Source organism: Oncorhynchus nerka, linkage group LG15, assembly GCF_034236695.1.
Source record: "Oncorhynchus nerka isolate Pitt River linkage group LG15, Oner_Uvic_2.0, whole genome shotgun sequence".
Taxonomy (NCBI): Eukaryota; Metazoa; Chordata; class Actinopteri; order Salmoniformes; family Salmonidae; genus Oncorhynchus; species Oncorhynchus nerka.
This window is the reverse complement of record NC_088410.1, coordinates 24,892,186-24,918,250: the sequence shown is the minus strand read 5'-3', so window position 1 is coordinate 24,918,250 and position 26,065 is coordinate 24,892,186. Positions and strand designations below refer to the sequence as shown.

Here is a 26,065-nt window from a genome sequence, read left to right as displayed (position 1 = left end):
CCCTTTTCCCCCTCACACAACAGCGGTATCAATGGATGAAGAGCTGCCATCCAGCTCGGGAGGAAAATAGAAAACCCTGCGCTGGTTTTTCCTGGTTCAATTGAAGTCAAAGAACTGAGCAGATCAGACCCAGCTGCTATCGCATTGGTGTCTATGTGAGAGCCATCCCCTTAAGTAGACAGGAACTGACAATGTTTTCGCAATGGTAAATAGGGATGCACGACATATCAGTGAATATATAGGAATCGGGCGATATTAGCTAAAAATGCCAACATCGGTATCGGCCCAATGTCTTGTTTAACGCCAATGTGCAAAACCGATGTCAAAGCACGGTATGACGTGCATACCTAAACTCAGCAAAAAAAGAAATGTCTTCTCACTGTCAACTGTGTTTTTTTCAGCAAACTTAACCTCTTCAACCTATGGGGGCGCCATGTCATTATTGGATTAAAAAACGTGCCCGTTTTAAGCGCAATATTTTGTCACGAAAAGATGCTCGACTATGCATATAATTGCCAGCGTTGGAAAGAAAACACTGACGTTTTCAAAACTGCAAAGATATCTGTGAGTGCCCCAGAACTGATCTTACAGGCGAAACCAAGATGAAACTTCAAACAGGAAATGATCAGGATTTTTGACGCTCTGTTTTACTAACGTCTCCTTATATGGCTGTGAATATGCTGTGAACGAGCTTATGCGCTCTGCCGTTCGTCCAAGATGTTTGCAGCATTGTGACGTATTTGTAGGCATATCATTGGAAGATTGGCCAAAAGAGACTACATTTGCAGGGGGCCGTCCGGTGTCCTTTGTCTAAGTCGGTGCGTAATTCCCAGTGGCAATCCTTGTACCATGCGATACAGAAGGAGATTCATACTTCCAGGAACGATACATCATTGAAGAGATATGTGAAAAAAACCTTTAGGATTGGTTCTAAACAACGTTTGCCATGTTTCAGTCGATATTATGGAGTTAATTTGGAAAAAAGTTTGGCGTTTGGATAACTGAATTTTCGGGGTTTTTTGGTAGCCAAACGTGACGCACCAAACGGACCGATTTCTCCTGCACAAAAAATCTTTCAGGAAAAACTGAACATTTGCTATCTAACTGAGAGTCTCCTCATTGAAAACATCCGAAGTTCTTCAAAGGTAAATTATTTATTGAATGTTTTTGCTGGTTTTTGTGAAAATGTTGCCTGCTAAAGCTAACGCTAAATGCTAACGCTAAATGCTAGTTTGCTATGGTAGAGAAGCATATTTTTGAAAATCTGAGATGACAGTGTTGTTAACAAAAGGCTAAGCTTGAGAGCTAGCATATTAATTTCATTTCATTTGCGATTTTCATGAATAGTTAACGTTGCGTTATGGTATTGAGCTTGAGGCTATGATTACGCTACCGGATCCGGCATGGCTCGCCGCAAGAAGTTAACATGTGCACATATTTGCATGAACATAACAAGATTCAACAACAGACATAAACTGAACAAGTTCCACAGACATGTGACTAACAGAAATTGAATGATGTGTCCCTGAACAGGGGGGGTGGGTCAAAATCAAAAGTTAGTATCTGGTGTGGCCACCAGCTGAATTATGTACTGCAATGCATCTCCTCCTCATGGACTGCACCAGATTTGCCAGTTCTTGTTGTGAGATGTTACCCCACTCTTCCCCCAAGGCACCTGCAAGTTCCCAGGCATTTCTGGGGAGGAATGGCCCTGGCCCTCACCCTCCAATCCGACAGGTCCCAGACGTGCTTCAATGGGATTGAGATCCGGGCTCTTCGCTGACCATGGCAGAACACTGACATTGCTGTCTTGCAGGAATTCACGCACAGAGCGAGCAGTATGGCTGGTGACATTGTCATGCTGGACAACATACATAAATAAACACTACTATGGAATGCCATTTGGGTCTTTGCATGTAAAAAAAAAAAGACAGTCAAATAACACTATTTGACACATCAAATGACACAGTTCTACGATAGAATGTTGTGTGTTCTGAATAGCTTGGTACCTAGCTAGCACCAATACAACCAGCCTGAAAACAATGACCAGTGGAAACTGCAGCCATTTTTATTATTCTTAGCAATTAATCCTTGTGAGTAAGTATTAGCTAGATAGCCACTTGTTCGACTATTAAAATTTTACTTCTGTTCATAAAAATAAAGCTAGCCAGCTACTTAACACTGTTGCCAAAAGCTAACGTTATAAGCAGCCAGCTAGCAAGGCTCGACCGGACCGGGTTGTGTGTTGTGAAGCTAGGCACAATAGTGGAATTTGTAGTTTGCCTTCAAAATAAAAGTACCTCTTTGAAAGTGATGCAGAAGGTTTCAATTGGTGGAATCATGCCATATTTAGACCAGATCGTGTTCAACAAGGATGGAAAGTGAAGCAATGAAATGAGGTCTACTCGGTGACAACCACAGAACACAACTGAAGAGTTTAAGAAAAATATTAGTGTTATAGCTCTTATCGCGGGACTGTGAGAAATCACCTCCCCAGTCAGCCTATTGTGTGTATTGACATTCATATTGCACTGTACACCTAAGGATTAACTACGTATTGGGAATCAATGAAACTGGGTATCAGTCTACTCAATACCCAAGACATTTTCTCCCAACATCCTCCTCAGAGTTATCAGACTCCAAAACATCCACACAGTATTGTTTTTCCTCGGGAATAGTGTTCAGTACACATAGGTTGACAATAAATGTGGCTAAATTCACAGTTTCAGAGTCTCGCAATAAGAGCTACAACGCTTATGTTCTCTGGGTGTCACTGAGTAGACTGATACCCCAATTTCATTGATCCACAAACCATAGGTAAGACTGTACAGTGAAATATGTATGCACCCGATGTAATTCTGAAGTATAATAAATCCAGTGTGATTTCAGATTGTCAAATTAACAAAATTGTATTTTGTTGATTATATATAACATTCCAACCTCGTTTAGCATGATCTATTCCATTATGACATAATTCTACTATTTGTATTAATTTGCATCACTATCAATGACATACTTGTATTTTGAAGGCTAACCACAAAGTACACGGTTGTGGCTAATCCTTCTTGTGGCTAGCTGCACATAGATGGGTCCGACCACCATTAAGCAAATAAGAACTGTCTTATAAATGAGGGTTATTTTAGATGACACCTAGCTATAGTTAGCTAGCTAACTATAGCTACAGAAACAGATGTCGTTTTGCTATGTTTTTGGGGGAAAAAATGTTGTTTGCATCCATGAACTGGCTAGCTTATTTTTTTAAATGAACAGCACTGTAGGTGCGCGAGACAACTTTACCAGTATCACAGCACACGTATTGATGAATCGTTGTGACAATATGAAATATGAGTGAGTTTAATCAATGTGTAATAACTATATAAAAAAAATGTATGAACGTGTAAAATTATATAGTCATATTCAGGACCGGACACGTCAAATAGTGTTATCTTTTTTGACACGCAAAGACACAAACAGCATTCCATAGAAATCCTGGTTGAGAATGAAACTGAACAAATGAACAACGAAACAGCACAGCAAGTAAGTGAAAGAAATAGATTTTGATTATGTTTTACTGTAATGGGGACAAAATAACTTCTTGGTCAGTGTGGTGTGTGTGTGTGTGTAACCTTTATTTAACTAGACAAGACAGTTATGAACAAATTCTTATTTACAATGACGGCCTACCCCGGACGATGCTGGGCCAATTGTGCGCCGCCCTATGTGACTCCCAATCACGGCCAGATGTAATACAGCCTGGATTCGAACCAGGGACTGTAGTGACGCCTCTTGCACGGAGATACAGTGCCTTAGACCACTGCGTCCATGTGTGTTAACTATTTAACTGTACTAGAATGATTAAAAGGCTGCTAAAATTGTAAATATCGGTATCGTTTTTTTTAGGCAAGGAAAATATTGGATATCAGTCAAAACGTCATATCGGTGCATCACTAATGGTAAACGGCCTGAATGAACTATTTTCATTTATCCACCATCTTTGATAGTACTACAACTGCGAGCCGGAGCAGAGAGCTAAAGAGTTTTGTCCTCGCCCAAGTCCTCCAATTGGTTCAGCTCCAACTTCAGACGGTTGAGTCAAAAACCACAATGTGCCAACTAGTCTATTTCTGTGTATTCTTCATACCAGTGCACTTTGACCTCAAATTGCGTTCAAGCATGTTACGCAAAACGCGTGCAAGTTGGTAGGTCTGCTGTCGCTCCCAATTCCATCTCCCAGCCCCAGTCCATTCACCTCACACTTGATTCCATCGCAACGTGCTAATGAGCTAACGCATTAACTCGCTAGCGCTGCTTGGTAAGTCTACTGCTGATCCACACCACACAGTGAAGAAGCAAAAAAGCAGGAGGGAGGGATGGAGGATGATATTTAAGAAGAGTGATAAATGAGTGACAAATGAGGAGGGTGTTGGTGCCACCTGACACGGTTAACAGTTAGACAGGCAGTGAAAATACAGCATCACTCAAGGGAGGGGGCAAGTGTATTTGGGTAACACTGTCAGGAAGCGTGTTTTGACAGTTAAACAGCCAGTGAAAATACATAAATCGCTGCATCACTCAATGTTGGTTCCCCATAGGGTAACATCGTCAGGAAGTGTGACTGGGAATTGTGGTGGAGGGAGACAATTGAAGACATGACAGGGGATGAGACTCAGTGGATACAACAAATGAACCCAAACAGAACTTGCTAATTATATTGCTGTGGAAATTGACTTAAGGGTTGATAAAATGCAGTTATGGATTTTACCCAGTCTCAAAGCCGAATGGTTTAGATTGCTTGGAATGTTACGGAGAAGCTCTGACCAATTGCGACCATGCATGTGCAGATCAAACTTTTTATTTTTTTATTGCAGTCTTTGATGAAATGACCCTTTTTATGTAAAAAAATAAGAGAATACACTGACGATTTAAAGCAAAACCACACTTCCTGAAGAAACCACTGTTTATCCTGCACCAGTGCCAGAGTTTCCCGAAGAGTGTTGCTGGTCAGGTTTCTTAGAAAGGGGGCCTTCTCTTTTCTCCTGATTTCTAGGAATTTACCCCCATCTTAGCGTAGCCTCTAGGTTTGCGTTAGCTTTCAGAAGTCTGCATTGTTAACTCAACTCAAAAGAAGCCCAAATATTGAACAGAGCAGTAGCTGAGTTTATCTGTCTGGATCAAGTGCAATTCTGTGACTTTGGTTGTGTCTACACTTCACACTTGTGTGACTTTATCAGAATACGTAGAGCGCATTGAAAAGACGGGTCTAGACTAGCGGTCGACCGATTATGATTTTTCAACGCCGATACAGATTATTGGAGGACCAGAAAAGCCACACAAAAAAAGTGTAATAATGATAATTACAACAATACTGAATGAACACTTATTTTAACTTAATATAATACATAAATAAAAATCAATTTGGCCTCAACTAAATAATGAAACATGTTCAATTTGGTTTAAATAATGCAAGAACAAAGTGTTGGAGAAGAAAGTAAAAGTGAAATGTGCTATGTAAGAAAGCTAACGTTTCATTTCCTTGCTCAGAACATGAGAACATATGAAAGCTGGTGGTTCCTTTTAACATGAGTCTTCAATATTCCCGGGTAAGAAGTTTTAGGTTGTAGTTATTATAGGAATTATTAGGACTATTTCCCTCTATACCATTCGTATATCATTAACCTTTGACTATTGGATGTTCTTATAGGCACTTTAGTATTGCCAGTGTAACAGTATAGCTTCCGTCCCTCTAGTTAGCGCGCGCTAACTAGCTAGCCATTTCACTTCGGTTACACCAGCCTCATCTCGGGAGTTGATAGGCTTGAAGTCATAACCGTCATAACCAGCGCAATGCTTGACGCACAACGAAGAGCCGATGGCAAAACGCACGAAAGTGCTGTTTGAATGAATGTTTACGCGCCTGCTTCTGCCTACCACCACTCAGTCAGATACTTGTATGCTCAGTCAGATATGCAACACAGGACACGCTAGATAATAGCCAGTAATATCATCAACCATGTGTAGTTAACTAGTGATTATGATTTATTGTTTTTTATAAGATAAGCTTAATGCTAGCTAGCGGCTTACTGCATTCGCGTAACAGGCAGTAACAGGCAACGAGAGAGAGAGGCAGGTCGTTATTGCGTTGGACTAGTTAACTGTAAGGTTGCAAGACTGGATCCCCCGAGCTGACACGGTGAAAATCTGTCGTTCTGCCCCTGAACAAGGCAGTTAACCCACCGTTCCTAGGCAGTCATTGAAAATAAGAATGTGTTCTTAACTGACTTGCCCAATCAAATAAAAAAGGTATTACAAAAAATACCTTTTTTTTTTTTTTTATCGGCAAATCGGCGCCCAAAAAAATACTGATTACCAATTGTTATGAAAACTTGAAATTGGCCCTAATTAATTGGCCATTCCGATTAAAATCGGTCGACCTCTAGACGCACAAAAGTTGCTTTGTGGTCTGATATAGTTGACCAATTCAGGAGGTGGTCAGGGATGCACTGTGTGCAGATTTCTCAGTTGATGCAAATCAGGCTCCTGAAAGCGCATACAGTGGGCGACGTCTTCGGCACTCCTCCCACAAGTCTACAGAAAACTTGTGTTGGGGACGAGCTGTACCGTGTCATTTTAACATTGGGGGAAATACGTTCCTAGAGCTTGACGAACATGTTTCACTGGCATCATAAATGCTTGCCAGCTAGCTAATATGTAGACTAAACATTTAGGCTTTTTTAATGACGGTTTTGGAGCAGTGGCTTCTTCCTTGCTGAGCAGCCTTTCAGGTTGTGCCGATATAGGACTTGTTTTACTGTGGATATAAATACTTTCCTCCAGCATCTTCACAAGGTCCTTTGCTGTTGTTCTGGGGTTGATTTCCACTTTTCCCACCAAAGTACGTTCATCTCTAGGAGACAGAATGGGTCTTCTTCCTGAGCAGTATGACGGCTGCGTAGTCCCATGGTGTTTATACTTGTGTACTATTGTTTGTACAGATGAATGTGGTATCTTCAGGTGTTTGGAAATTGCTCCCAAGGATGAACCAGACTTGTGGAGGTCTACAATTATTTTCTGGGGTCTTGGCTGATTTATTTTGATTTTCCCATGATGTCAAGCAAAGAGACACTGAGTTTGAAGGTAGGCCTTGAAATACATCCACAGGTACACCTTCAATTGACTCAAATAATGTCAATTAGCCTATCAGAAGCTTCTAAAGCCATGCCATAATTTTCTTGAATTTTCCAAGCTGTTTAAAAGCACTGACCCACTGGAATTGTAATACAGTCAATTATAAGTACAATAATCTGTCTGTAAACAATTGTTGGAAAGATTACTTGTGTCATGCACAAAGTAGATGTCCTAAACAACTTGTCAAAACTATATTTTGTTAACAAGACATTTGTGGAGTGGTTGAAAAACTGGTTTTAATGACTCCAACCTAAGTGGATGTAAACATCCGACTTCAACTGTAGCCCTGGCTCTCCCACTTCCTCAATATCACTCCCTCCTTTTCTACTCACCGTCTTTCTAGTTCTCTCCCTTCAACTCTTCCTTCTTTCACTTGCTCTCACCACCACTTCTCCCTCTCTTTCAGCTCTCAAGGTTCTCTGCTCTTAGCCACATGCTCTCACCACTATTTCTCCCTCTAGGTTCTTCACTCTCCGTCTCTAGCTCCATCCAGCTGTATATTCGCTGCTAAGCTTAGTGGCTGAGGCCAGCGGTGAGTGGCAGTTTTCTGTCCGAGCCAGGCGCCTTCACACACACAATGTCCCGGTCGGTCAATCACCAAGTCAAGCATGGCTTATTTTCACAGCCTGCATGAGCAGAGCACACACACTCCTCCTGCATCTCCCTCTTACACACAGACTACTTTATGTCCCCTCAAATACACACACGCATGTACACACCTCTGCCATCCTTTGAGCAGCAGGGAGCTGGCGATGGGATCTGTGCTGACTTTATATTTCCTGGCTGGAGTAGATTGCAAGAGCACGAAATAGAGCAAGAAGAGTGTCCATTTCAACACAAAGGGGCTAATGACCCAACTAAACCAGATGTCAAAACTTAGAGACTAGCAAAACTAGGCTATTCAGGCACCATCCCTTCCTTCTCCAAAACCATTCACCCAAATGAAAAGTGCTTTTCAGTTATTCAGAGGGGACTTCAACATGATGGATGAACAAGGCTTATTTGCTTGGGATGAGAATTTGGGGTATTTTCTATTAGAGACAATAAACCGAAAATTACTGACAATGCTATCCTCTTACTGAAGCATTTTGCTTAAGTCGGTCATTTCCGGTGATTTTGCTACACAACGTTCCTATAGATTGACCAATGGTTTAAGAACAACAGTAATAAACTGATTGTGTTGATTCCTGCTATGAAATATCTGCCTTTTCCGTTTTTCTGTTGGCTGCTGACTCTCATTCCCTCCCCCCACTGACACAGAGGAGGGAGAGATGCATTCTGAGAAGTACAAGCAAATGACCATTTGCTCAAAATACTATTGCGGGAAAAAGGTTTTAAAACAACTACTGTTGTTCTAGTCTAAGCTTTCTGTGAGGATATCACGCATGCCTCACCTGTTAATATCGAGTCCGTGGCACCAGTTCTCAACCAGAGTAGGCTGTAGAGTGCCATTTGCGGTAAATAGACCGATATCAAGAAGGCCTAGCACTGGAAAGTTTGTGTGGGACATTGTGTTTTAAAATTCCCACTTCCTCAGGTGTTGAAAAATATAGCCTATATGGGCCAATATGTACAAAGATGTTGGCAAACTCTGAAAAGTGCAAAATAAATCTGATAATTCTGGATCCTATTTTGACAGGTTGCACATTGAAATATCAATCATGCATTTCTTGGATATGTTAGATGAAATAGCTTACTTGTTGATAGGCTACCATCTCAGTTGTCTTACTTGTTGATAGGCTACCATCTCAGTTGTCTTACTTGTTGATAGGCTACCATCTCAGTTGTCTTACTTGGCACTGGAAAAAAACGGTCTAGAACCATGGCACTAATGTAAAGTAATTAAAAATGTATCGTCGATTTTGTTATCGAGCAAAATAGTGACATTTAAAACGCAATTTTATGTTTTGTCCATGTCGCCCAGCTGTAGCACTTCCCTAAAAAAAATTAATTGCTGATTTATCATTATCGCAAAAAAACAGGCAATTTATTGCGAGATGGATTTTTGTCCATATCGCCCAGCTCCATTTGCCATACATTTTCTACGCTCTGTATCAAAGCCATATCAAATATATTGGTTCTAAAGTAGTTGCTATAGAGCTATTTCATATTAATTGTTGAAATAGTACACCTACAAAAATCTGAGAATCTCCTCTTCAAAAGGGTCAGTAATTGCTTCCAAAGCTGTGTTTTTCCCACAATTGCATTTTAAAATGTTACAGGCTACAATTAGAACACTTTTTTTTTTATCCCAGAGCACAGGGAGAGGGAGTGAGTGGCTTGCCAGCAGGCCTCAGCGAAACAGGGGCAGGGCAGATACTTTTACTACAGGAATTGAGGATAATGCACATTACCGTTTCATCATTGTTTTAATAGCCTGTAAAAATAGGAAGTTTGGACTGAGGTGAGCGTGTAATGCGACCAATTAAAAATTTAACTTGCGACACAAGTCAAAGGGTCGTAAAATGTTCAGTTAGGAGCCCTGGAAGACAACGGTCGTTATCAGATAGTACGCGATGCAAGAGCGGTTCACATTTTCTTCAGCGAAGGTTTCTTACGCCATCCATGTCCACTTTAACACGCCATCTTTTCCCCTGTCCGTCTTTCATTCATCCCTCCCTCTCTCTTTTCAAGTTGAGAACTGACCGATGTGAGTGGGAGACGCAAACATTGCAATATCTGCTATATAATGAGAGGAAACGGTGAGGCTTAAATATAAACGGCTTAAAACGTGTGAAGTGACTGCAGACTGGCATTTAAAACTGCCAATTAGGCTGTAATATGGGCCCAGGCTCAGCCGGCGCAAAGAAGACGCTGTCATACGTGTGACAACCCACCCACCCCTTCGAGGAGGTTCCGGGTGGGCCCTAAATGTGCCATTTGGAGAGCAGGGAGCATGCTGACGGAGGGCTCCTCTCGTTAAAGCAGTGGAATGGAATATCATGCTAGTCATAGTATCAGGCGGCAGGGTAGCCTAGTGGTTAGTGTTGGACTAGTAACCGAAAGGTTGCAAGTTCAAATCCCTGAGCTGACATGGTACAAATCTGTTGTTCTGCCCCTGAACAGGCAGTTAACCCACTGCTCCTAGGCCGTCATTGAAAATAAGAATTTGTTCTAAACTGACTTGCCTAGTTAAATAAAGGTTCAAAAAAAATAATAATAGTAGTCTGCCCCAGTATCTACACGTTAGAGATTTTGACGATGAGTATGATGTGTCTCAGATTCAAACCCCCATTAAACAGCTCTGCAAGCATTATGTCAAAATAAGTGTGTTATGGATGACCAACGATCTTCATTTACTCCCATTACGCTATGTACTTCCAAAAAGTCTAAATACAAATTTACAAGCAACTGAATAAAAATCCGATTCAGCACCTTCATTACGGCCACCTACATGTCGGAAGTCTAAAACAGCTCGATACACTGGAAGTGCCGAAGTGGACATTTTTCCGTCACTTGTCAATTTTTATATAGACCTTTTTTTGGAAGTACATAGCTACCGACTGTAGATTAAGACAGTTGATCATTGAAACCCAAATTTTGGTGAGTAACAAACGTATTTTGATAGAGCTGTCTAATGGGAGTTTGAGCTTCCTAGGCATTAAAAGGAAACACGTCATACTCACCTAAATCTCTAACACACAGACACTGGGGCAAGTAGAGTCCTAATACTTGCCAGGAACCTCACGATACGATATCACAATACTTAAGTGCCGATACGATATGGATTGTGATTTTCAGGAGTCTATATGTATTGCGATTAGATACGGAGATTTTAATGCGATTTGATGTTCCAAACATATTGCTCACGGACTATAGAAAACATTAAGAACTAGGGATGCACGATATATCGGTGAACATATCGGAATCGGACGATTTTAGCTAAAAATGCCAACATCGACCCGATGTCTAGAATAACGCCGATGTGCAAACCCGATGTCAAAGCTGACGTGCATACCTATATAACGTAGGTAGATGACGTAATGATGCCATGAAAAATACTGCGCGACACGTGGACATACGTCACTGCCAACAAAATAACTTGTGTTCAACTATTTAACTGTACTAGAATGCTTAAAAGGTGTGTGCGAATGGGCAAGATAACATATTTAACCCTTGTGGGTGAATGGGAAAGATAACATATTTAACCCTTGTGGGTGAATGGGCAAGATAACATATTTAACCCTTGTGTGGTGTTCGGGTCTGTGGGACCCATTTTCAATATTAACTAAAAGAAAAATTATACAATTAATAATTTGTTAAACCTGAGACTCATTGGCATTGGCTTACTTTCTTTGAAGAACATATGAAATAACATTTTTCATTTGAGGGCACCCACTACACATTTATATTACATATGTGGTGTTCAGGTCCACTGGAAAAGTGTGGGAAAGTGTGTGTGTTGGTGAACACAAGTAAAAATTTAACAAAAAGGTTTGCTGTGTGCCTTCACTCAGTCTTCCTCCTCCCTGGGCCTGCTGTTTCAATATAGCACCAAGAACCTGTCTGTCTCCCTGCCTGTCTGACGGTTTTCTAGCACTCTTTACCCTTTGTAGTGTGTGAAACTATACAAAGTATTGCGGGAACCTGCACAATGTTATTACAATACATTATTTCAATATATTGTATAAAAAAACTTTTTTTTTTAAATAAAATTTTTTAAAAAAGTATTTTGAAACACTCTACCCCAGCCAGGTGGAAATTGGGGGAGGGAAAACAAATAAATAGCCCTGCACGTGAGGCTCCTTACGACAATCAATCAGCATGGGGAAAAAATAATCTCTACTCAGAGGGCCTTAGAAATAACGTTGGCATGGAGAGATCATGTCTGTCAATTCCGCATTGACGCGGATGGCAGTTACGCATGTGCAGGACGTAGTTTTCTTTTGAACTGTTCATCTCGGACACCACCCAGAAAATCATTCTGGACTGCACTAATTTGTGCAACGTCTCTGGAAAACTTCCCCAAAAATTCCAGGAGTATCCGCTTCGATAATCAGACCAGCTCGGCGGCAGAGAGACAAGCTAGCTGTAATCAGGTCAGTGTGGGACAAGTGGGTGTACCGCCTTCCCCTGTTTTACATCCCTGGGCCCGACATTACAGTTGATGAGCAGCTTATGACATTTAGGGGCCGCTGCCCCTTCAGGCAGTGCATACCATCTAAACTCGCAAAAAATGGAATCAAGATCTGGGCTGCCTGTGATTCTGCGTCATCATATGCGTGAAACGTGCAAGTGTACACAGGGAAGCCAGATGGAGGAGCCCCTGAGAAGAACCAAGGGATGTGGGATGTCCTGGACGTGACACAGGGACTCCGTGGCCAGGAAATCACATGCGAAAACTTTTTTTACTTCGCACAGGTTGGGACGGGAGCTCCCCACGAGGAAGCTGACGATGGTAGGAACAGTACAAAAAAAACAAGCCAGAGCTTCCAACTCAGCTCTTGAATACACGGAACAGGCCTATCAATTCCTCTAAGTTCGTGTTCAAGGCCCACACGTCCCTAGTGTTCTACATGCCAAAGAAAGGCAAAAATGTGGTACTCATGAATACGCTGCATAGGGATGGAAGAAGCTGTGGCCAGGAACATCAAAAACCAGGAATCATAATGATTACAATACCACAAAAGGAGGGGTGGACAATTTAGACAAGCTGGTGACTGGCTACAACTGCAAAAGAAGAACCCTAGTCTTCAACATCTTAGACATCTCAACCCGTTTGTCATCTTGATGGCCTTGAACCCAGATTGGAACAGAGGGAAGCTCCAGAGGAGACCGCTCTTTCTTGAAGAGCTGGGCAAGGCATTGGTAAGACCTCAAATCCAGAGGCAACATATCCCAAGGAATCCAGCTTCTGCAGCCATTGTGAGTAGGATTCAGGAGGAGGATGCTGGTGCCCCATCCGCCAGACCCACAGAACCAACAACTCCAATACTGGAAGTAAGTGTGAGTGGTGTGTGTGTCTTGACTATCCTACCTTGGCCTGCTGTAACCATATAAGTGAGTGAGATGTTAGTAAAATTCCTGAACTAAGTGTTTTCATCATTCTAGATTGCAGCCGGTAACAACAAGAAGCTCTGCGATGTGTGTGGACCTAAGAAGGACAGGAAGACAGTACATGCATCAACTGCAAGAAATACATTTGCAACACACATACAGTAAAACTCTGTCCCCAATGTGGTGTGTAGACTGGCCTTAATTTGTGTTCGACGAGACTCATTTATCATTTCCATAAAATACTGCATGTAAGATTTGTCCTTACAATTTGTTGAGTACAAAGCAATAACCATCAATAGTGATGAAAATATTGTTTCATTTATATTTGCTCAAGACAAACATGATTTAGTCCACCCATGTCTTGATTATAATAGATTTTAGTTTACAAAAATCACCCTTTATCCAAAACAAATAGCCCTTTTATTGATAAATGTGACCTAGCAGAGGTAAGTCAAAAATAAGTATTTTTACATAAATTGTTATGGGTCCATTGGCACAGCGAACATTGGGTGAATAACAAAAACCTGCACCCCACACAAGGGTTAAGTGCCTGTAGGTACCAGGCACACCAGTTTGAGTGTGTCAAGAACTGCAACATTGCTGGGTTTCTCAAGCTCAACAGTTTCCTATGTGTATCAAGAATGATCCACCAACCAAAAGACATACAGCCAACTTGACAACTGTGGGAAGCATCAGAGCCAACATGGGCGAGAATCCCTGTGGAATGCTTTCGACACCTTGAAGAGTCCATGCCCCGACAAATTGAGGCTGTGCCGAGGGAAAAAGGGGGTGCAACTGAATATTAGGAAGGTGTTCCTAATGTTTTTTACACTCTGTGTACTGAATGTTTGCTGCAGAGAGACAATAGACGGCATGAGAAAACGAGGTTGTGATAAGTCAAAAGTGCTGAAGACATGTTAGCTCACGGTTTAAAAAGGTTGAGGACAAGCTATAGGACGTAAAATACAGCCGTATAGGCGCAGGTACAGCCGACTAGCACTAGCTAATGCTACCTGCAGGAGCAAAATATATGTCTCTATTTTACAAATTGACTCTTGGAGTCAAATATCAATATAATATCATCCAAAAATAATATTGCGATATGTAAATGTTTAGATTCCCCCCATTTAACACCAACTGTCATTACTAATTGCTGATTTTACAATTAGACTCAAACGGATACGTATTAGCTTGTTTTTTAAATTAAATTTGGACTTTGGCATAGTAATTTCTGAATGAGTTCATTTGAATGAGCAGAGTTATGCCTCTTCACTAACAACTCTAGAGAATGACAGACGAGATATAAACCAAGCCAGTAAATAGCCAGCAAACAATGAACCAACCTCCTTCCCTCCAACTACCTTTACGCTATGGTGCTGTTCAACACACATGACTTACTACAACGGCCTGCCTTGAGAGTAGCTAAGCCTAGAGCTGGCTACATCAAGACGTGGGCAATGTGTGCACTAGTAAGGCACACACCCACTGACTAAAGTATTGGTGATGAGGGGAATTGAAGGGGGAGGGGGCAATGGGACCCTGCTGGGGTGACAGATGGCCTGAATAGGGGGTGAGGGGCACGTGTTTGCACTCTGTGACTTCAATGAAAGGCGTACCCCCCCCATTCACCATGGGAGTGATGTGCAACCCAAACTGGGCCTCTCGGCAGGGACCCAAAGTCAGGGCAGGGGATGCTCCTATGGGGCTCTCCAGGCATGACCGCAGACACTAAGGGGGAAAACGCACACCTTGTCTGGGGTAATTTACTGCTAACAGCCCCTAGTGTTCCCACGCTTCCAGGCTCTGCTGGGCTAACATGGCAATTGGAGATTGAACACTTGGGGTCGATAATAACATAGCAGGGGTTGGATGCATTAGGGGGTTTTGCAATGGATTGTGTGTGAATAACATGGTCATCACCAAAGAAAGTAATGGACATTGGACTCAAAAGATGTGTTGCTTTGGTTATTGTCTCTGTAGCCAATATAGTGAAAGAGGCATGGTGCATTCACAACTACAATCCTAACGTTCTGGTTCAGTAACTTTTTATCTAGAACATTTTAGAGGTAGGCCCTACAAGTGTATTCTATCAGCAGTGGGAAACCCATATGAACAGATATTGAACATGATATAGCAATGAAAAGTGACAACTGTCAAGATATTGGGACATAAGACTGCATTTTATGACATTGACACAACATGCAATCAAATGCATGACAGTGTGGGAGTGGGACATGATAGGCCTGTGGTTAAATGACTTGAATCTGACCATGGCATCAGAATTGGCCTACTCTGAGCCAAGACTCTCAGCCAGTTAGGCATGCAGCAGGGTGGAAGACTGTGCCGAAAATGTTTCTGCAGATAAAGGCCTGCTATCAAGATGTTTGACGAAGGTAAACATGAACATAATTTAGCCCCCAGCAGAGTCCCCAATCCCTATAATAACGTCATTCCATTTTGATAGGGGTATAACGGTTAGTTTTCAACAGAGTATCTGACATGATTTAGGCCAGGGATGGGTAACTCCCGTCCTCGGGGCCGGAGTGGTGTTACTCTTCCCCCCATCCCTTGGAAACATAGCTGATTAAACTAATTGTATTCTAAACTGAAGACCATGATTAGTTGATTATTGGAGTCAGTTGGGGCAAAAGTGACACCAATCAGGCCCCCGGGGTCTGGAATTGCCCATCCCTGATTTAGGCTGTCACCAATGATATTTCGACAAGTATGTTGCTACTTTGCGCTGAATGGTAGCCATGTTGACATAGCAGATCAAGCAATTGCTAAACATGTCTCTAGCTGGACATCTAAGCATCAGCTAGTTAAGCGTTGCTTTAGTTAACAATAGCCTTTACAAAACTAAAATAGCTAGCCCTGTTTTCCAACATGTCAGAAATGACAGGGATGGACGCGTAACGTTGGCAACAAAGTTTTGTTAGCGGCCAAGCTAGCTAACTAAGGTTTGCTAACTGCTTTGTACAGCTGTTTGAATGACCAAAACGTCAGTTGAATGAATAACTAGTTAACATTAGCTAGCTAAATATCTGGACACACAGAACAAGTCATAAAAAACAAATAACATTTTACTGACTAAAGTAGCTAGCAGGTTAAGTTGGTTTGTGGGCCTTCCTTACCTGGTCCATCTGACGCTGACAGCGCAGGTGAATTCAGCTTCGGTCGCTTTGAGTTGGGAGGTCCGACGTCAAGCAGGTTTTCAGCCATTGTGATCTTTAATGGATTTCTTATTTAATTATTTTTTTAATTGAAATTCCTCGGACAGAACAGGTTGTTCTGACAACCTCCACCTTTCTCTAGTTAGCACGTTAGCAAGCGGTTTGCTCGCTAACGTTGGCTAATTTTCAAGCAGTGAGGGTGAGATTTTCAAAAAAGATGCAACAGCGCCCCGCTTCGCCACCGCCATTCAACCCATGATAATCCAACAACCAACACCCACATTATCGTTAAATAACCCCAATAAAAAAAATCCCATGAAAAATGTACGTTAAAATTAAATCTAAAAACATTAACATGGATTGTATTCCTGTCCCATAAATCTTTAATTTTAGATGTTCAAACAGCTCATTTTTATGACGTCAAATGTCTTCATGCAAAAATGGTTTGAAGCTCCATAAAATGCACAACTGCAACAAAATATATATTTTTTGCAAAATTGTCAGTAACAAGCTGTTTCTTCTCCGGTTATCCCCGGTAAACAATATACTGCTCCGAACGGCGATAGGGACTCGAGCGCCGCACTTAAGGGGAAATCAGATATACGGGGTTTTCTTGCCGACGACGACCGATCGAATTCGCGTTTTTTCGTCAAAAATACTTCAGAAAAGGTGAAAATACTTCGTTTTCAGGGGAAGTTTGCCGTCAAACCTCGGAATGGATGCTCAATTTCTAAATAAAAATTTGTGATCTACCGAAATCCTAATTCCGAACCACGACAAGATGGCGGCTGTTGATTCCTTCGGTACAAAAAGTTTTTTTTCTCTCTTTTCCAGATAGATAGACTGTAGAGGGGGAGGGGTCGCGCAATCACGCCCTACGTAAACCTATGGTAAAAAGCTTTGGTGTGCGTCACACGAAATTCGCCTAGAATTCCGCTACGGGGCGGTAAGAGACCGTATGAGAATTAATATTCACCGTAATAACTTCGTAATAAGTATGCTATTGATTCTTCACGTCAATATTGCTGTTGTAAAGGGAGGCAGTACAATGCATTGCAAAGGAGAAATAATATTTGTATATTCTTCATTGTTGGATATAAAAACCAAACTAAAATGTGTGGATCAACGCAGCTAGGCCGAAGTCTATCTGATCAATCTTCTCTAACATGAAATATGGCTCAAATGAAGATGACACAAGTAAACAAAAGTTTGGATCCTTTAATTTCTGTACTTATCTTTCTTGATTTACCTGCCAGGCCTACCTTCCCACTGGCCTCATCTCTCCTGTGTATGTTGGCACACAATGCTGCTTTCCTCCTCCTACCCCCCCAACCCCCCAATCAATGGCAGTGTGATGGACTTTGGACTGTCTAATAAGCCTAATAGGTCTCCACATTAACATCAGGCGCTTGAATTAAGGACCAAAATATATTACTATTGTACTTATGCTAGTTGCAGGGGATTGGTGGTTGTCATAATTATGGTAGAAATATTGCCGCACTTGCAGCATCTAAAATACTTATTTTGACAAGCCCCTTGAAAGATCATAGGTAATATATCAGTCACAAAGTCACCCAGACAGCCAGGCAGACGACAAAACAGTTTGATATTGAAGTGTTCTCCTGTTCATCGATTTTCACAAAAAGTCCAAATCTGGCTCAGGCACATGTACAAAAAGTTGAAACAAAATCATAAATGTGACATCAAATACATATTGCATATGTACATACATAGTGAGTGCCTTGTGCAAATGTATACAGATTATGTTCATCGTGTTTAAAAATGATACATTGGCTATGGTTAATGTGCACAATAACAAATAAACAAACAATAACACACTGACTGATTGAAAAAGGCAAATATAAACAAGCAAAAAAACACAATAACATACATCTCAGATCAACAAATTAAAACACTTTGGCTTTTTCCAATATCGTTATCCCCAGTGTGGAAATAACACATGGAGCTAATTTACTATAGTTCATTTACCATAGCAGTGAAAGAAAGTGAGTGTGCAATTTAATCACGAGTGAATTATCAACTGTCTTTTGCTTGTGATGATAGTTTGAATGTGCGAACACACCCACAAATATTTAGTATATCTGCACCCCAAGCAGTAAAAAGAAGAAGAAAAACAATATTTTCTCAACAATTCAAATTGTACTTACTAGAGTGAAGGCCTGGTAAAAGGACTTTTTCTGTCAAAAGAAACACAGGCCCAGACACTGGTTCAGTTCAAACAATATATATTTAATCTATCTGTTCCATGCATCCTTGTTAAAGCTTATGTTAATTACTGAATAATTTGTTTGTTCGTTGTTGGCTTTTGTCTCCCAATTCGTATTAGATATTGTATAGCATAATTATCCTGTATGGCTTAGTTGGGTCCTGTATGGCCTGGTTGGTAGGGCATAGCGCTTGTAATGCCAGGATTGTGTGTTCGATTCCCAGGACCACCTATATGTAAAATGTATGCACGCATGACTGTAAGTCACTTTGTTTAAAAGTGTCTGCTAAATGGCATATATATTATATATTCTTTTGAATTATACTACTTGGGCTCAATTAAAATAGACTTCTGGAGGCTTTATCCATGTCATGAAAGCTAACAAACAAACCCTAAGGTTGGTTAGAAATGTCAAGAGAGGCAAAGAAAGAAATCAATGACTAATTGCGGGAGTGTATGGGTGAGAAGTGGTAGCAAAAAGCATATGTCCACGCAAACACACACACACACACACACACACACACACACACACAGAGCAAAGTGGTGAAAATGTCAGACTCAAACAAGCAAAGTCAAAGTCATTCCCGCCCATTCCTCCCTTTTTACCAGAGAGCACAGAGTTGGAGACAGTTTAGTTTTGACTTCTATTCCCTTTTTTATTTCTCAGTATTGGTGAAGGTTTTAGTAAGAGGGTGGCATGCCCATGTCCCTCCTCCGTGTTCTGCCTAGTTCCCTTAAAAAAAAAAAAGTCCCTTGGATACCAGTCTTGGTTACTGTGCCCTTTCACTCCAAACTCAATACAAATCGCTACTGTACTCCGCCTCACTCTAACTACCAACATAAATACAAGTGTGATTCAATGCACACACACTTACTTAAGTAATCATAAACCAGATAGATACACGATTGATGGTAAATACGGTATGCTTCTGTGGAAGTGAAAGATTAAGTGTGGCTTTTTTTCCCCAAGTGTGATAAATAAAAATATATCCAAATATTTAATACAAAGATCCACAGTACTTTAATTCATAATATAAAAATGGTGTGTGTCGAATTATTAGCTATAGTCAGATATATAGAACCTATGAATGTGCTACAAAGTTATTGGAAGTGGAAAGGCATTTGAGGATAAAAATATCAAGAAGGCTGACAATAAGCCACCAAACTACATCCACACAAGATGTCTAATAAAAGGCCCTGACATATCAGAAGTACATATTGGTGGTCGGTAAACAAAAGTCCCAAACTCTAAACAGACTCAGAATTTTGGCAAGGGTACATTGGCATAATATGAACAACATATAGCACTTAATTCTGATTTAATACTATTTCTAGATCTTTTTATGGGCACTCACCTTGAAGTTATAGGCCATCTGCTTTGATTTGTATCTGATAGCCCACTTAAAGACCCTTAAACTAGCTCTTATTGGTTCTCTCTGCAGTTTAGAGTAGAGGTATCCCAAAAGATTACTCATCAGATCCAAGTCCGAGCATCGACCATTAGGAATTAAAACACAAAACTGACCCTTGATCAGCACCATGGGGCAACTTCAACTTTCAGTCTTTCTCCTTAGTCAAATAGACTTGGGGGGAAAAGCACACGCGCACGCATACACACATACACACAGATTTTCCTACTACTTTCTGTCTGAAATGTAAGACACAAAAGTGACAGGGCTACAGATGAATCCCCTATAGACCCTTCCTTTCAGAAGTAAAAGCTTGAGCAGAAAAGAGGGGAAAAGGCAAGGTGGGAGAAAAGAGAAAAGCGAGGGACCACGGAAGAGACCTTGGGCACACCACCCTTCACATAGAATTCACAGAGAATCAGTCAGAGAGAGAGAGAGAGAAAGAAAAAACCAAGTGAGCAAGATGTTGATTTTCTCAAAACAGGAGTTGCAGTTGGAACTGCTCAAGGCGATTCATCATTTCATAAAACATACAATCATCCTCATCATCGCTTATTATCATCATACTAACTCAACAAAAAAATAGTTTTTTTAGACACTACAAAAAATGTACTCGAAAAGGAAAACTTTGAAAAATATAGGTTGCATTGCACCCAAATAATAACTTGATGAAAGTGGCACATTTTAAGTACATTAATACAGTAGAGCCTCCCTCATGCAGAGGCTGTGATTGGATAAAAGATTAAACGTCCCACCCCAACCAGCATGTCACACAAAGCTAAAGGCAGCCGTGATTAGCCATTGGTTGAATCTGGTGTCGGTCAAAATCATTTGTTTCTGTGGCAACTAACACAATGGATAGAACTTCATACAAACTTGAGTTTTCACTTCAATACACATTAATACATGTTATAACATGTTAATAAACTGTTTGTAATGAATTCTGTTCCTTTTGGCGAATGTCATACTTTTAACACATATTTTCCCTAAAGATTTTAAGTGCTTTCCCATTTTGATATAACCAAATAGTCCCTTTAATTTCCAACACTATGATTCCCTTAAACGATTTTTAGATTTGTGCTTTTTCAGTATACTTGTTAAGAGTATAATCGTTACTTGAGAGTGCTATAACATATGTGTTCAGTTTTCTTACTGTCAAGACCGCTTGGTATGGGCTACCATCCCAATTTGCAATTTCAATTTAGGAGAGGTCTTGGAGAAGTTGTGTGAGACCCAGTGAGGAGATCTGTGGTTCTGACAGTTATGTTCCACAGACCACTTAAAGAAGCTGTACGGAAGTTTCTTTAAAAAAAAAAATGTGTTTCCTGAAAAGTTGGACATTAAAAAGCGTCAGTGTGAAGATAAATCCCTATGTTGGTTTTCCCTTTAGTATTGGGTTTATGTAGCACATCAAACACTCTAAGCCATCGTCTCAAAGCAGAAACACCAATAACACTGCTTTTTGTCATTCCCTTATTCTACCCATAACTCACTGCTTCTTACCCATGATCCACCACTGTCTGGCACGTCATTTATTTCCCTTTACGGTCAGGCGAATAGGCTACAACTGATCAAGTGAAAAACTGAATATGGCACAAACGATAACGATACAATAACAAAATAAATTGCATTGAAAAAACAACTTGTAGTAAAAGAACCACAGCATCATCGGTAGACTAGGTTTGAAATAGAAAAAATAAGTCATGCTAAAGATTGTTCCAACCTTTTTTGTGTTTTTGTTCCATATTCATTTCTTGTTCGTTAACGGTTCTTGTCCTGAAGGCACTTCTTTACATATCAACCAAAGCATAAGAAAAATAAAACCTCAACACCAACAAGCAAAAACCCTTTCTCTTCTCCTCCTCCTCCCTCCCCCTGCATTATATTGTGCCACAATAACTGTGCTCAACACAGCCCTCCCCCTTCCAATAGAAAAGTGATGAGCCATCATAGATTGACTACAAGTCAATGTCCAAAGGTCACTCTGTCTGCAGTCACATTTCATCATGTGAATACATCTGTTTTGGTTCAGAAAGGTGATTAATGGATAAGTTAGGGGGGAAAAACTCCTCCCATCCCTACAAACCTGTATCTGTAGCTACTTCTGTCTTCAGCTCAGCTCAGAGAAAGGAGTGCTATAAAATCATAATGAATAGGATTATATGGATAAGGGGGAGCTGATCCTAGATCAGCACTTGATGGATCAAAGGCGTGACATGAAATCCTCCTTATTGAGCTTTGTCAGCTCATTCGCTTCCTCCTCCTCCTCTTCCTCAGGCTGTGCCAAGGTACAGGGTACTAGCTCCGGGTCTAGGTCCAGGGTAAGGGGGTGAGGGTCCGTGCCCGTAGCAGCGGGGTGGCCAGCCCCAGTTTGGGGGATTCCTGGTGGGATTGGAGGAGCGTCCCTGTACCCCTCTGCCCGATCTGCCCTCACCCCGCAGGGCTTGGCCGGGCCTGGCTCTGGCCCTAGTCCTGAAGGAGCTACAGGAGGTCCTATGGAAGAGGCTTGGGGGGTGAATGTGGTGGAAGAGGAGGATGTGGGAGGAGTGTAAGAAGAGGATAAAGGAGGAGGGGCTGGCGCATTGGCACTTGCATCAGACTTGGTCGTATTAACGGCGTCCCCTTCCCCCACGGGTTCAACGGCTGCCTGTGATTGGACAGGTTTCACCGGGGGCAAAACAGCAACTAATTGATGTGGCTGTAGCCAAGGCTCAGCCAATAGCTGCCCACCTCTTTCATCGCTCCTGGGATACAGGAAGGTCCTCATTTGACCTTTGCCCTTGACGTTGACTGTACCGCGGTAGTCAAACTCTAAGCCCATTCCGCTGAGCGCCGAGTGGCTCTCCTCACTCACCTGTACCCGACACTCCACCCCTGTAGAGTCCATGCGACTCGCAATATTCACTGTGTCTCCCCAGATGTCGTAGAGCAACTTGGTAGTGCCGATCACCCCCGCCGTCAGGGGACCATGGTTGAACCCGATACGGAGCTTAAACCCAAAGCCTAGCATGTTTTTATTGAAGTCGTCCAAAACACCCATCATCTCGAGGGCGAAGTCAAACAGCGCCCTCAGGTGGTTAGAGTTTGGGTGGGAGTCGTCAATGCACTGTTGAGGGTTCAGCCCGGACGCCGCCATGTACGTGGCGCCGATCGTCTTGATCTTCTCCACGTTGGCGAAGTCCGGTTTCCGTAGCAACTCGTCAAAGTCGCCGATGAGCTCATTGAGCACTCGGTAACACTCCTTCCCGCCTTCGTAACTTTCCTCGTAGAATTCAGAAAAATTCACAATACTCGCAAAGATAACCCCGGCGTTGTCGTGATTTTTGGAGTACGACTGGGTCACCTTGAGCTGCTCGGCGACGTGGATTGGGATGATGTTGCCTAGCAACCAGTCGGCCTGGTCCCGCATGTTCTGGATCTTGACGCGGTGCTTGTCGGCCTCTATGTTGCCGTGGTAATGGAGACGGTAGCTGACCTCAAACTCGTGGTTCAGGAACCAGACCAATAGGAGGAGGAGGAAGTAGGTGAGTACTGCTTCTGGGACCAGTAGGTCTAGGTGTCTCACGGGGTCCATGGCATCTGGACGTGGTTCTGGAGTGGACCATGTCTCATTGGTGAGGTTACTGGAAAAGAGAAGGAGAAAATTAGAAGAGGGCAGGAGGTAGATGAGGGCAGACAGAGAGAGAAAGGAGTGGTGTGGTGGCTAGAAAGAAAGAGAGAGAAAGGAGTGGTGTGGTGGCTAGAAAGAAAGAAAGAGAAAGAAAGGAGTGGTGTGGTGGCTAGAAAGAAAGAGAGAGAAAGGAGTGGTGTGGTGGCTAGAAAGAAAGAGAGAGAAAGGAGTGGTGTGGTGGCTAGAAAGAAAGAAAGAGAGAGAAAGGAGTGGTGTGGTGGCTAGAAAGAAAGAAAGAGAGAGAAAGGAGTGGTGTGGTGGCTAGAAAGAAAGAGAGAGAAAGGAGTGGTGTGGTGGCTAGAAAGAAAGAGAGAGAAAGGAGTGGTGTGGTGGCTAGAAAGAAAGAGAGAGAAAGGAGTGATGTGGTGGCTAGAAAGAAAGAGAGAGAAAGGAGTGGTGTGGTGGCTAGAAAGAAAGAGAGAGAAATGAGTGGTGTGGTGGCTAGAAAGAAAGAGAGAGAAAGGAGTGGTGTGGTGGCTAGAAAGAAAGAGAGAGAAAGGAGTGGTGTGGTGGCTAGAAAGAAAGAGAGAGAAAGGAGTGGTGTGGTGGCTAGAAAGAAAGAAAGAGAGAGAAAGGAGTGGTGTGGTGGCTAGAAAGAAAGAAAGAGAGAGAAAGGAGTGGTGTGGTGGCTAGAAAGAAAGAGAGAGAAAGGAGTGGTGTGGTGGCTAGAAAGAAAGAGAGAGAAAGGAGTGGTGTGGTGGCTAGAAAGAAAGAGAGAGAAAGGAGTGGTGTGGTGGCTTGAAAGAAAGAGAGAGAAAGGAGTGGTGTGGTGGCTAGAAAGAAAGAGAGAGAAAGGAGTGGTGTGGTGGCTAGAAAGAAAGAGAGAGAAAGGAGTGGTGTGGTGGCTAGAAAGAAAGAGAGAGAAAGGAGTGGTGTGGTGGCTAGAAAGAGAGAGAGAGAAAGGAGTGGTGTGGTGGCTAGAAAGAAAGAGAGAGAAATGAGTGGTGTGGTGGCTAGAAAGAAAGAGAGAGAAAGGAGTGGTGTGGTGGCTAGAAAGAAAGAAAGAGAGAGAAAGGAGTGGTGTGGTGGCTAGAAAGAAAGAGAGAGAAATGAGTGGTGTGATGGCTAGAAAGAAAGAGAGAGAAAGGAGTGGTGTGGTGGCTAGAAAGAAAGAGAGAGAAAGGAGTGGTGCGGTGGCTAGAAAGAAAGAGAGAGAAAGAAAGAAAGAGAGTTAAGAAAGGAGGGTGTAGAGGCTAGAAAGAAAGAGAGAGAAAGAAAGAAAGAAAGAAAGAGAGTTAAGAAAGGAGGGTGTAGAGAGAGATGGGTAGACAGAGAGAGAGAATGTGAGAGATAGAGCGAGAGAGAGATAAGAAAGGAGGGTGTAGATAGAGATGGGTAGACAGAGAGAGAGAATGTGAGAGATAGAGCGAGAGAGAGATAAGAAAGGAGGGTGTAGATAGAGATGGGTAGACAGAGAGAGAGAATGTGAGAGATAGAGCGAGAGAGAGATAAGAAAGGAGGGTGTAGAGAGAGATGGGTAGACAGAGAGAGAGAATGTGAGAGATAGAGCGAGAGAGAGATAAGAAAGGAGGGTGTAGATAGAGATGGGTAGACAGAGAGAGAGAATGTGAGAGATAGAGCGAGAGAGAGATAAAAAGGGAGGGTGTAGAGAGGTAGACAGACGGAGCCAGCCAGCCAGACAGTCATGAGACAAGACAAACAGAAAGACATACAGAGAGACAGACAGACCTAGAGACAGACAGACCTAGAGACAGACAGACATACCGAGAGACAGACAGACATACCGAGAGAGAGACAGACAGACAGACCGAGAGAGACAGACAGACAGACCTAGAGACAGACAGACCTAGAGACAGACAGACATACCGAGAGACAGACAGACATACCGAGAGAGAGACAGACAGACAGACCGAGAGAGACAGACAGACAGACCGAGAGAGACAGACAGACAGACCGAGAGACAGACAGATAGACCGAGAGACAGACAGACAGACCGAGAGACAGACAGGCGGGAGGGGGTTGATATCGATACGCAGCAGTTGCATTACTATGAACCACACCCATTCAGTGTCTACCGTACCACGCTATACATGCCAAGCACTTTCACAACTTAAATCACTTGGCTATAGACTCAAAGATACACATCATAGCATCATTTCAACTCATTCTCCCTCTTGTTAAAAAAGGCCAACATGGTCCTTCATGCTCTATGTATTATTCGAGATCCTCTACCTGCAGCATCTCTCCCACAGTTGAGCTTAACCCGTGGCTCGTATAAATAGGACCAGCTAGCCAGTCTGACTCACAGAACCTGTCCCAAATGGCAGACATAGCCACTGCTGCTGACATTTAGCTGCTATGATTACACCAGCCATACTTCACAGTTTGAGAAAAGAGAGGAGAGGAGAGAGAAAAGAGAGTGAGAGGGGAGAGAGTGAAGAGA

The 26,065-nt window shown here is 42.2% G+C and overlaps 2 protein-coding genes, 1 long non-coding RNA gene and 1 pseudogene across 3 annotated transcripts in view; 2 read left to right on the top strand and 2 right to left on the bottom strand.

The window, feature by feature from the left end:
• The window catches only part of crebbpa (CREB binding protein a), a 70,414-nt gene extending 53,236 nt beyond the window's left edge, over window positions 1-17,178 (bottom strand). The window contains 1 exon segment of the mRNA XM_065001338.1: window positions 16,317-17,178. Coding sequence (XP_064857410.1) covers window positions 16,317-16,404 — 88 coding nt within the window. The 5' untranslated portion in view covers window positions 16,405-17,178.
• LOC135560148 (uncharacterized) overlaps window positions 1-26,065 on the top strand; it is a 630,141-nt gene that overhangs the window by 36,797 nt on the left and 567,279 nt on the right. The window lies entirely within an intron of this gene.
• On the top strand, window positions 4,174-12,916 carry LOC135560281 (uncharacterized; annotated as a pseudogene).
• Window positions 17,554-26,065, bottom strand: part of LOC115122874 (adenylate cyclase type 9-like) — a 33,755-nt gene continuing 25,243 nt past the window's right edge. Inside the window, exon 10 of the mRNA XM_065002144.1 lies at window positions 17,554-23,614. Within this exon, the coding sequence (XP_064858216.1) occupies window positions 22,195-23,614 (1,420 nt within the window). The 3' untranslated portion in view covers window positions 17,554-22,194. The remainder of the gene's footprint in view (window positions 23,615-26,065) is intronic.